The 12646-nt window shown below is 43.2% G+C and overlaps 1 protein-coding gene across 4 annotated transcripts in view; it reads left to right on the top strand.

Annotated features, from left to right (window-relative positions):
- RELA (RELA proto-oncogene, NF-kB subunit) overlaps nt 1-11847 on the top strand; it is a 186164-nt gene extending 174317 nt beyond the window's left edge. For 3 of the 4 annotated variants that reach the window (XM_078660705.1, XM_078660706.1, XM_078660708.1), the window contains exon 12: nt 6066-11847. In XM_078660705.1, the coding sequence (XP_078516831.1) occupies nt 6066-6718 (653 nt within the window). In that variant the 3' untranslated portion in view covers nt 6719-11847. The remainder of the gene's footprint in view (nt 1-6065) is intronic. The other variant, XM_078660707.1, reaches the window with a different exon arrangement.
- The last annotated feature ends 799 nt before the right edge of the window (nt 11848-12646 follow it).

Below are 12646 nucleotides of genomic sequence, written 5' to 3'. Positions count from 1 at the left end.
CTGGAAGGTGAAGGGAGACATAGCCATAGTACAAGTATTCACAGTTTACTCCTAGTCATTATATTGATCTAAGACAAAAGGGGGCATTTCCACATTTTAGAAGACTTCTTAACCCCTTCGACGCTCATGACGAGCCCAGCTCGTCATGGAGTTTCCATTGACTTCAATGGAAATTACATTGAAGAGCCAGAGGTGGCCTTAGCATCCAAGTGGTTAAGGAATGTCTGGCCACAGAGCTCATCGAACTTGGAAAAGTCTGAAATAAAGATAGAAATCATAGGAAATGAGCCAGCCAGAGGGCGGATGGGGAAATAATGAAGCCCACATGGAATCTCAGCAGTTATTTAAGAAATTAGTTAGCACCTTTGGGGAACATCTGTGGGCTATGGTTTGAAGAGCATGGAGCAAAGGCTTGAAAGAGTGACTGGAGATCTGTAATATTTCATTGATTAGATATTTTTTTAGAGGCCTTTAAGTTTCTCCCTGTCAGAAGTTGTACACCAGGGTGGCTGCTGTTCACCATGGCTAAAGGTTAGCAGGGTAAAGGAAAGTGGTGTGAAGTGTCATAAAGTGGAGTACAGTGGAGTGGTGTTCAGCAGAGTTGAGTTGCGTGGAATGAAGTGGATTGTCATGTAGTAGTATACAGTGTTGTGGAGGGAGTAGAGTGTTGTAGAGGCAGAGTGGAGCACAGTGTCAGTTGAGTAGAGTGTCAAAGAGTGGTGTGGCATAGAGTGTGGTGGAGTAGTGTATTCTAGAGTGGAGTGGTGTAGATGGTTTTGCCTAGTGACGTACAGCATAGTAAGTTGCCAGAGTAGAGTAGTTTGTCACAGAATAGAATGAATTAAAGTAGCATGGAGTGGCATAGAGGGAGTTGCGTAGAGCATTGTAGAGTGGAGTAGTGTCATAGAATAGCATAAAGTGGAGAAGAGTGATGTGGAGTAGAGTGTCAGTGGAGCAGAGTTTAATGGAGTAGAGCATCATAGAGTGGAGTATCGTGAAGTGACCTAGAGTGAGGTGGCGTAAAGTACAGTGGTGCAGAGTAGATCGGCATAGAGTGCAGTGGCATGAAGTGCACAGGTTTTGAGTAAGTTGGTATAGAGAGCTTTGGCATAGAGTGCATTGGAATAAAGTAGAGCGGTTCAGAGTAGATTGCAGTGATGTAGAGTGCAGTTATGCCGAGTAGTGTCTGAGTGCAGGGTCATAGAGTGGTGCAGAGTAGAGTGGTGCAGTGAGATGTAGTACGTGGTGCAGAGTAGAATAGTAATATAGCGTGCAGTGGTATATAGAGCACTGTTGTAGAGTGCAGTGGTGTAAAGTACAGTGGCGCAAAGTAGTTTGCATAAGTACAGTGGTGTAGGGTGCATTGGTTTTGAGTAAAGTGATGTAGAGTGAATTGGCGTAGAGTGCAGTGGTTTAGAGTAGAATGGCGAAGCGTAGAGTGCAGTGACCTAGAGTGGTGCTGCGTAGAGCAGAGTGCAGTTTCATAGAGTGCAGTGGCGTACAGTAGACTGTTTCAGAGTGGAATGCTGGAGGGTTTATTTTTTTTATTTATTTTAAACGTTTTATATAGCGCTGGCTAGACCCGGAGGTATCAGAGCGCTTTACATGAGTTACAGCGAGTTACAGGTTACATAGTTACATCACTTAAATCAAAGAGTCACAGGGGGAGGGAGGGAATACACAACGGGAAAAATGAGGACAATAATGTCAGCTGTCTGGCTGGATAGGTGACGGCCGAGGAGGTGAAACCCGGGCCAGACTCCTCTTTAGCTGCATATGACCGCTCCACCGGGCATCGGCCAAGGTTGCTTGTGCATCGAGGTGAGTACAAACAGTTTTGGTATCTGCCCAGTAGGCATTGTCAAAGGTCCGTCAGAAGTTCAGAGGAACGTTATTATGAGTTATATATTGTGCTGGCTAGATCCGTAGGTATCAAAGCACTTTAAATTAGGCTGCACAATGTTACAGAGAATGAAAACAAATACACATTGCGTCAAACATTAAGCAACAAATTGGGAGAGGAAAGAAAGGTGAGACAAATAGAGAGGAAGGGTGAAGGGGGAAGTGTGAAGGGGGAGGATGAGGGAAAAGACGGCAGGAGAGATGAAAAGAAGTCTGCCCAAAGACCGACTGGGTAGGTGACGTCCGAGGAGGGAATCCACAGCCCCGTCTCCCCAATAGCTAAACAGGTAGCTTCATCAGTCAGATAGCTAGGTCTCAACTGACGAGGAATAGTTCACAGAAGACAGTCCAGTGGATAGACAGGGTAGGAACTATGAGCAAGGACGGGTGAGGGCAAAGGTCAATAGCTGGAAAGAGGAGAAGAGTAGAGAGGAGGGGGGGTATGGGGAAGAGGAGGAGTGAGAAAAGTCCAGTAGAGAGAGACGCAGGAGAGTTTGCCCAAAGAACGGCTGGGTAGGTGATGGTCAAGGCGGGAAATCCATAGCCCATCTCCCCTTTAGCTTGCGAGGTAGCTTCACCGGGCATCAGTCAAAATGTCTAGGCCTTAGCTGCCGATGGAAAGATCTCCGAGTCAAATGTCATGGAGGGTGAGCACGAGCACCGTCAGTTTTGGAGTGCCCCGATGCCTCAGGAGTCCCCCGCGTAGCTAGTCAGGACTGGCCCCAGTCGCCATCTTGGGGACAGGCACTACAACAAACACCACCTCCGGCTGAGATGCAAGCATTGTGAAAGGCAGACTTGATGGGGGCCAAGAAATCACAGTAGCCTTTCCAGCAGGAAACGTGGACCAAGGTCCAGCAGGTCGTTGGGCCAGGAATCCGAAGGTGTAACAGGTACTCACTGTGGACGGTGAAGGTAGGGTAGAGTATAGTTGTGCAGGATAGACTGCAGTGACGTTAAGTAAATTGTTTTACTGGTTCAGGATACAGTGAACTTGTATAGAGTAGTGGCGTAGAGTACAGGGTTATGGAGTGGAGTGATGTAGAGTGCAGTGGTGAAGAGGGCAGTTATGCATGGTGCACTGACATAAAGTAGATTGATGTAGAGTAGAGAGGCATAAAGTGTAGGGGTACACAGTAGATTAGAGTGGCTTAGAGGGCAGAAGAGTGGTGTGAGTGGTGCAGAGTAGAGTGGCGTAAAGTGCAGTGGTGTAGAGTAGTGTGGCGTACAGTGGTGCAGAGTAAAGTGACGTAGAGTGCAGTGGTGTAGGGTGGCGTGCAGTGGCAAAGATTACAGTGTCCTAGAGTGCAGCGGTGCAGAGTAGATTGGCTCAGAGTGCAGTGGCGTGGAGTATATTGGTTTTGAGTAAAGTGGATTGCACTGGCATGGTGTGGAGTGGCGCAGAGTGCAATAGAGTGGCGTAGACTGCAATGGCAGAGCATTTATGTGTTTATGTATTCATTTATTTGGAGCACGAATCATCCCATGAGGGGATCTCTAGGTGCCTTTACAGATGGGATGTCACACAGTACGAGATTAAATTAAGGGGTGAGTAGGTTGTTTCAGAGTAGTGAACTGACGTAGAGTGCAGTGGTATAGAGTAGAGTGTCATAGAATGCAAAAGTGCAGAGTATATTAGAGTGGCGTAAAGTTCAGTGGCATAAAGTAGAGTGGCAGAGTGCAATGTTGCAGAGTATAGTGTTGTTGAGTGCAGTTATGTATAGTAGAGTGGTATGGAGTGCATTGGGGTAGAGTAGAGTGGCATGGAGTACAGCGGTGCAGAGTAGAATAGAGTGACAGAGTGCAGTGATGTAGAGTAGAATAGAGTGGCGTAAAGTATAGTGGCCTAGATTGATTTGGTGCAGAGTAGATTGGTGTAGAGTGCATTGGTTTTGAGTATAGTGGCATAAAGTGCAGTGTTGAGTGGCATAGAGTGGAGTGGCGCAGAGTTGTGTAGAGTTCAGTGGAACCTGGTAGAATGCGATGGCATAGAGTGGAATGGTGCAGAGACGCAGTGTAGCGTGGAATCGTGCAGAGTAGAGTAGAGTGGAGTGGGGTAACGTGGCGTATGAATGGTATGGTAGCATACTGCCATTTCAGTCAACACATCTTCCAATTAAATGACCATTACATTTTCATTCACATGCAGTTTTACTGATAAAAGTATACTGCGCACAAATGATAATGTGTGGAAATGTCATCACCCAATGTATTGATTTGATCGTCAGCACAGTTCGTTTGAAGGCCTTACATTTTTTTGTGTTAGAAAAAAAATAACATCTGTACAGCCTTCCTCAAGCAGACCCCCACTTGCCTGTGTGATGGTCACATAATCCGTCTGACTTTGAAGTCCGAGAAAGAAAAATAAACACCAAGGTCCCAGGAAGACACAGCCTGACATTGGACCTCTGTCGCAAACGTGACAAGATAAGAACAAGATTTAAAGGCCTGTTTACAGAAAGGGAGTGCATGGATGACTGCAGTAAACAAAGTTTGGCCAACGGGAGGGACAAACTCAAGCTGGACAGTCTAAAGCAAAATCAGCCAGCAAATAGAAAGCCAGAAAATGTGAGTTACAAACCACAAAGCCAATTGTAAGCAACGAGCGGAAGGCATTCCTAGGTCAACTTTCTGAATGTCCCCAAGATGTGCTTAGCAATCCAGATATTTGCGCTCCCTGGTAGGCTGCAGCCTAAAAAGGAAGACCAGTTTTATCTTTGTAGATTGTTACGGGAACCCCCTGCAGACGGAGCTAGTCGGTATCGAGGATTCATTGTAGATTACCATCAAGTGCAACTGAAATTGCAACAGAAATTGAAAGGAAGTTACATTTCCTTAATTTTTGCTGTAGGGGATGATTTCAAAGATCCAACAGAGCTTTGCAACACCATCTACCCATCTTGTTACTTGTATCGTATGACATTTCTATACTACATTATTTGCTATTAGTATGGCTTTGCACCGATGAATTTTTAAAATCCATTTAGTTTTGCCTAGAAACCACTTTTATTTTTTGCGAGGAAATCCGTTATTGTGGCCATAGGGGTCCATACACTTAGAAAATATTTTGCCTCTGGTATTCTTTAACAATTGGCTTTCTCCTCATTTAACCTATTCCGTGCTCGTGACAGAACCACTCCGTCACAAGCCACGGACGCGCTGTGCTGGTGACGGAGTGGTTCAGTCACGGCGCGGTCGCCCCGCCCAGGCTGCAGGAATTCCACGCCTGCGCGGGCATTGTATTGAACGGGTGGGGCCGTGACGGAACCACTCCGTCACAAGCACAGCACGCCCCTGGCTCATGACGGAGTGGTTCCGTCACGAGCATGGTGGCGCCGCACGGACCGCCTTCCCCCCCAGGCCAAGGGGTTAAGTAATCAAATGAGTCAAAATACTCTTTCCATTACTACAGCTGAAATATTCAAAGCATCTCTCTGAATGCCTGTTTTTGTACTCTGAATGATTCCCTTGCCCACGGATCCTGGACCAGTGCTCAAGGTAGACCAATCAGTCATAAATATCTCCTCAGCCCACCAGTGATCCCAATCCAGAAAAGAAGAGTTACCTGATGGTGATGATGGGTTTAACAACGGATTTCTAGGTTTCCTTGCAATGACTTAATTATTGAATTTTCCCAGAGGAACCATACACAAAGGAAACTTGAGGTCTTTATTCCAACAGAGCAGCCTCATACAAAGGGATCTTTGTGCTGTTGATTAATGATTAAATACTCACATAGCAACCGCAGATAGTCACATTAGCAGACTACTTCCCAGCAATGGTTGAAAGGGTGTTATGTGCTATCAGAGTTGCCTGAAGTGGACTTCACAGAAAAATAACTCACCCTCCCATATTAATGCATTAGTCACAAGTGAGGAATTTTGTATTTCAATATTCTAGGAAACTCAGAAAGTGGTAAACTAACATCACATTTTCACTGTTGAGACACATGCAGGAGGAACATTCAATCTGAGAAGTAGTGCACACATTTTTTTTAACTGTCCCAAAGCTTTTGCTAATGAAGCCAAATTTAGCTCTACCACTCTTTCTTTTCTGTTTTACTACTGAATGTCCTTTAGTTTCATCATATAATTTCCTGCAAAATTAATTGGTTTGGTAACTTTGTGTACAGTGCTTTTAAGCTGCATCTTTTTTCCTCACAGAAGTCCCAGAGATGGTGCCAATCCTAATGCCTCCAGTGTCCATGAAGTCGGTGGTCCAGCCAACGCAGTCCTCTGTGCCCTTTCACTTTAACAGTCAGATTGCATCAAGCCATTCTTCTGCATCCTCTTCAGCAACCCAACAGCTGCCCCATCAGATGTTTTCCACTGTGGATTTCAGCAGCCTGGGATTTGGAAGTAATTTTCAGCAGCAGCAGTCCCAAATGGTTGGTCTGGGCTCTGCAACAGCAGACGATACTACCCTGGCATCCCTCCTAAATTTGCATTCCCAGGAGGAGCTGGGTAACATCCTAGGTGACGGTGACCAGTATGCCAGCCTGAACTCTATTGAGAACTCGGACTTCTGCAAGATGCTGAGTGAATCCATGGCCAATCTTCAGACACAACAAGTCCAGGTACAGCCAGCAGAAGCCTCTGGTTCCAACCCTGGATGCTCAGGGAGTCAGTCCACGCTCATGACCTATCCAGATTCGATTGCCCGACTAATGGGTGGAAGGTCAGATGAGGAGAACGGCCAACAACTAGATAGTGTCGGCAGTCTGCTTAATGGAATCATGAATTCTTTACCTGGAGATGACAACCTTACATCCATGGTGGACATGGACCTGAACAGTATCCTAAACCACCTATCGTGAGACAACATAGCATATACTGCCATATATGCAGAAACATGTGACGATGGAATTGGGTATAGACTTTAAAGGACTGTGCCCAGGAGGCAGGAGAACGATATTAGCACAGACTAGTGGACACATAGTGTCAGTTACCTGCCTAACAGTGTCAGGAACCAGAATATGTTACATGGGCCATAATAACTACCAAGCAATGACAACCTTCAGGCTTATTTGCCCTAACCAGCTGCACATATGGACTTTGTTTGCTGTTTTGCATTCATTTTTTTGGGCAACATTTTAAATATTGCTAAGTATTTAGGACTTGGGCAGAAAGGTAGGGAGTTGGGTAGATAGTTTTGGGGCTTCTCCTCTTTCTCCCCTGTTCTGTCTCAATAGTGGCTGAGAGAGTATTTTTGTGTAATGCTGGCATCTTATCTGTTGTGTCATGAACTCACTCAATCCCAACCACGTTCTTGGTGGCAGAATGTTGGCCTGAACAAAAAATAGTGGTCTTAGTGGACTTCTCAGCATTTGAATGGCAAGAGGACTAAGTTCTTGTTTGATTTTATGCCTGTCCTTCAGAGGCTATCAATGAGAAGCCTGGAGCGATGGAATGAGAAGGCTTGCACTGCTCTTCGGCGTGCATCGTGTGTTGTGCGGAGGACTGCAGGAAGCTGAGATTTATTGCAAACACTAAAACTTCATCTCCCATTTGTAAACATGTTTAGAAAAATATATTTCACCTACAACTTTTAAACGTTGGGCTCCTTCAAATAATGCATTCCTTATGCAAGTGGCTCCTGCATTTGATATCTGGCCAGCTTTCTAGATACATTTATATTTGGTTTTGTATTACTAATTGCTGCATATAAGCCGCATTGGAAGAAGAATTTAACCTGCACATCTAGTGTTAGTCACATCCGGTATCCCTACCAAGGAAGGAAACCCATGCTATGTGTTTGGTCAAATTGTGTGTGCATCTGAAGGAAAGCTAAAAATAAAATCCAACAAAATGAAATAAGCTTCTGAAGATTTTACAACCTCCAACTAGGGCCGATACCTGGAGCCTCATTTGAAATCATATTTATTTGCAGTCTTGAAATAGCAGCACAATTTCATGACAATGGTGTTAATATAAAGGTGACAGTTATGATGTTAAATATGTTCTGATGTTTGGATGAGGAGCACATCCCAGGACGAGCTGTTCAACTCATACATAGCGTCAAACAGCCCTTATCATCTGAGCCCCAGCCAGAGCCTAAAATTGCAAGAAAGTTCAAGTGAAAGTATCATGACAGCCTTTTCTCTACCCACTTTCGGATGAAGGTGTAAACTCAGCACAAAGGAGGGGGCACCCAGTGTTAAGCACTTTGATGTGAGTGACAGGCTTTATTGCCTGTCTCTATAATTTACAAATACCTGTCTCAATGAGCATTGGGACTAAAGAACAGGTTTTCACATGTCTCTGGAAGAGAATGGTGGTGACAAATGTGTGTTATTTTGGGAACCTGGTCGTCTGGATTGTATTGTTCGGATATGCACACATGTAACCGTTGGTTATTGCCCAATTTTTTTAAGTTGGGCAGACAGTTTTGATAGTTTTTGACAAAGTACTTCCGGAAGTACACATTATCATTCTAGACTGTCAAAACTGAGTATGAGAAGCCTTGTTTGTGAAGCACTGATTCTTGATTGTCTGTATTTCTCTTACGTTCAAAAACAGTAGAATATCAACATGAATATGAATATCGCAGAACACATTTAAAATATATACATGTTCAATTTTGGAAATAATTTTAGAATGTGGACATACACATAGGAGGCAGCATTTTTCTTTTAAAATGAAAGCCGAATAAATCGGCATTGTCTTTACAAGTATGTTTGATTGAATACACCATTCTGCATTTAAAAGTAATAGGAACTTTGCTCTCTTTGCCGTCAACACAAATGCACTCTGACAGTTTAAGGATCGTGGGAAGCTAGAGTCTTAAAGTAGCTTCACTGAGGAGATAATTTCTGTATCTCGCTACTTGCGGAATGGGGAGAGGGCATTAGACTTAACGCCATATAGGGTTCATCTGAAAAAGTTCGACATTTATGCTATCATGGTTGAGGCACTTGATGCAGCATTATTCAAAGTTGAGGCATCTTTTATCATTAAGATCTTTAACAAAATCAACTACTAGGGTTTTGCTGTTGATCTTTTCTGACATCTTGTGTTCAAACTGATTGAACTATGAAGCACACCAAGAAGAGGAAAATAAAAAGATTGCATTCTTCCGAACTGGTACCACCTTTGGCTCAAGATCTCTTGGCTGCTACTGCTGTTAAGATGAGACTCCTCCACAGCATCTACAACCCGTGTCTGACTCTCCTGCGGTCCCAAGGTTTGTGCCCTGTGGGTGCCCCCTTCATAAGTAGCACAAGAGGAAGAGAGACCAAGTGCAGAGAAACACAAATCTAAATGGCTGAGAGAAGGAACTGAGGACCATTGCACCAAAGAGTTGTCCTAAAGTTAGCTTGTTAAGGATGAACACTCTACAGAAGACCATCCTAGAGAAGATAGTTTAAGGTAGGAAACACTTGTGAATAATAGTCCCTATGAAGGCACAATAAACTACAGACTTTCCGAATGTAGTGAGTGTTGCCCTTTGTCACAGAAATCGATCCATTCACATATATCCCCAGTTGACATTATCAGTTTCCACACAATGACAAATGGGGCTGAAAAGAAGCTGAATATTAAGGTCAGTCCATCTCCTTTACACTGTCATCTTGAAGGTCCTTTAATTAAAACCACGACCAATGCCAGTGTTTTAGTTGCTTACAGAGGCTTCTTGCACTTACTGTACACACATTTTTGAAATGTACAAGTGCCCTGAATCTGATCTGTTTATTTCTAAGGGAAAACACCTTCTGATTTATTTGTTCTTTCAGCGTCCTGAATGAACTACAATGCTACAAGAACATTATTTGTCCCACCAGAGAGGGAAAGTGGAGGAATCTCCTCCTTTATGATGGAGGTGTGCCAGACATCACCTACTGCCTTTGTGTCTGTTGTCCATTCTCCTAAGATGATCTGACTATGTCCTTTGGGATGTTCTGGACCAGTATAAAACATCTGCCTTGTAAGAAAAGGGAGGACATAAAGGAAAATCATAAAGATAGAATTATTACCGGTGATCAGCATAGCAAAAGACATGACCAACCTGTCTGCCCATGATTATTTGGCGTTGTTTCTAGGTGTGCATCTTGGCCTTGACTTATTCCCTGACCCTACAGGTTCAGGAGAGGATCTTAGTTCTCCAGGTCTTTGGGTCCAATCTATTTACTATCTACACTGCCGATGAAAGCCAGAAAGCAAAAAAAAAGCAGAGACACTTAAGTCAGGTGCCCTGCCGGAAAATAAAGATTTTTTTAAAGATTCTATCTCCGAAGGCATGGTAGGGTGCAGCAGCACTCAATTCAGATATCTTATTGGCAAAGGCAAATCCATCATCAATAGAAGCTATGGTAGCAGTACAAGAAGGCAGCGAGAGGAAGGGAGACAGCCATTCTCAGCCGGGAGGAACGTTTCCTCTACTAGTGTAATTGACTGACATTTAGTCTCTGCCATCTACCTCTCTGGTAGGAGGTAGCCTGGCAAATGGTATTCGATTATGACCAGATTTAATTAAAAAATTTGATTCCCAGCGTTCCAATAATCGTGTTGGATATTTTCTTTAGGAAGTTTGTCAGTAGTCAAGATGGTGGCAGCCACCAGTGCTATGAAAACTCAGAGAAGCAAGGTCATATACTCCTACCTCTCCTTAATAAAAGAAGTGGTTAAACCATGAAGTCTGCCTAATTCTGGTCTTTGAAAACTGGAAGAAATGGATCACAATAGACAAATTCACCCATTTAGTGTGGCAACAGATATTCCCTCAATGTTAATAATGGGATTGGAATGAAATAGATCTGGAAGGCCATATCGAGGTTATCCATAAACAAGGTGTCTCCACATTTCCAGATCAGCTTCAAACATTATTAATACAGTGTTGTGCCTTACATACTGCAAAAAGCATGGCAGTTGTAGCAACTTACTTCTGATGCACAGGCATTTAGTATATTCATACTTAGACGATGGGTTGATCAAGGTCAGCAGTCATTAGATGATTCAGGGCCTGCATTAGACAGTAGAACGTCTTGACATTAATTTCACTTCTCTGTTCAGTGAGATCTTCTGGAGTCACTATTATTTGTTCTGTGTCGAAGATTGCCCGTCCCTTGAAGGAAATACTTTTTCTGCCTTCATTTCCAATGCTCCTCCTAAGTGTTGAATGCTTTGTACTAGGGAGAGAGTTGAAGTGTTCGAGGTATTTTTTTCTGAATTCTTAAATATCACTCTCTATTTCTGTTGGACCAGGAACATAGTGTTTGGTGAGAGCTATAGACACTTTCTTATTTACCATAAAAAATAAACTGCCTCACAGACCATGCTTTAAGTAATCTGTCCCCTTCACCTTCACAAGTTACACTTCCATGATTCATTCATTTTAAAGACTGAACCTAGGATTACCGTTCTTTTCTTACCATCTCATTGTAAAATGCATTTCAGGAGTGCTATTTTTAGTTGGTTGTACTTTGTACTTATTGATTTGATGCAATAGTCTTCAATTTAAAAAAGATAATTTAGTCTCATCTGGCTTTGACTCTTCCAAAAAACTGATGGAAATGGATATATATTAAAAATGTGTTCTGGGGCGTTCTGCAGTTTAGGAGCCAGAGAAAATATCCAAGATGGATAATTAGAATTACAGCTATATATCGCTTCAATATAGAATGGTCTGGCGTCCAAGGCAACCTGAACTGTTTGGTTTTCAAACCAGTAACTCCCATATCAACATAGACTGACAGATAAATGCTAAAAGCGGCCCCTGTCTCAGTTGCATCTATGAAATGTTTTTGGCTCTTGTGGAAATGACCGCTTTAATCACAGAATATATTCTCAGCAAGTAGCCTTTGTATTTTTCCGTAATTACTTTAAAATGCTTACACATTTTAATCCTTTTGATATTCGAAAAATACTATACTTGTGCACCTTTTTCATGCAGTGAAGAAAATGTACAGTTTGACTTTGCTATAAAAAACAAAACAATGTTCGCACAGTTGCCTGGTGTATTTTCATTTTTTTAAATACTTGGCCTCAATGTATGATAATAAACCCTATATGTGAGAAGTCTTCTTAAATTATGAAAGCAATTTTTCAGGAAATCAAGACTATTTCTTGCTACTATTAATGCACCTTGCTTTTCATTAGGATCGTGAATCACTGATCTTCCTTACTAAATATTAGTTTTGAGGGCAAGCAGGTGGCCATGTTTTAAATTTACATGTTTTGCACATCACCATTTGCTGAGATTGTTCTAGAATGGGTCTTTCGCTCCTATACTCGGACTATGGTTTGGGGTTGTACTTTGCAGTGCTCTCATGGCTTCCAAATCTCATAAGACCAGACGTCTTACCTTTGATTTTGAGGCACAGTCTTAAACAAAGCAGCCCTGTTACTGAGCTTAAAGATGAAGAATTGTAGTCCTAAACTCCGAATTTAGCTGAATTGATGGCTGCATTTCTACTTCTGTCATCACAAGCACTTGGGAGACTTTGGGTCACTGTCTACAGCTCCTAGTATTTTGCCTTCCCACCAGGTTGCACTGTCCAGTCTCGCCCTCACTCCTCTTCTGTATCCCCAGCAGTAGAATCCCATTTTTTAGGTCGAGGACCTAAAGGCTGCGCTTGCGCAGTCTGGGGTCGGAGATTTAATGTCTCTTAGTAGTGCTGTACAACCCGCCTCCCTGCCCCGTCTCTCCTCCATTGGCTGGCTTCATAAACGGAGGCCAGCCATTGGAGGAGAGATGCGTCACTCCAATTTAGCCCCGTCTTTTTCGGATTTGGGGGCGTAAGTTTTGC

The sequence above is a fragment of the Lissotriton helveticus genome, chromosome 9 (genome assembly GCF_964261635.1).
Source record: "Lissotriton helveticus chromosome 9, aLisHel1.1, whole genome shotgun sequence".
Lineage (NCBI taxonomy): Eukaryota > Metazoa > Chordata > Amphibia > Caudata > Salamandridae > Lissotriton > Lissotriton helveticus.
Note: the sequence above shows the minus strand (reverse complement) of the source record. Positions and strands in the feature narration are given on the sequence as shown.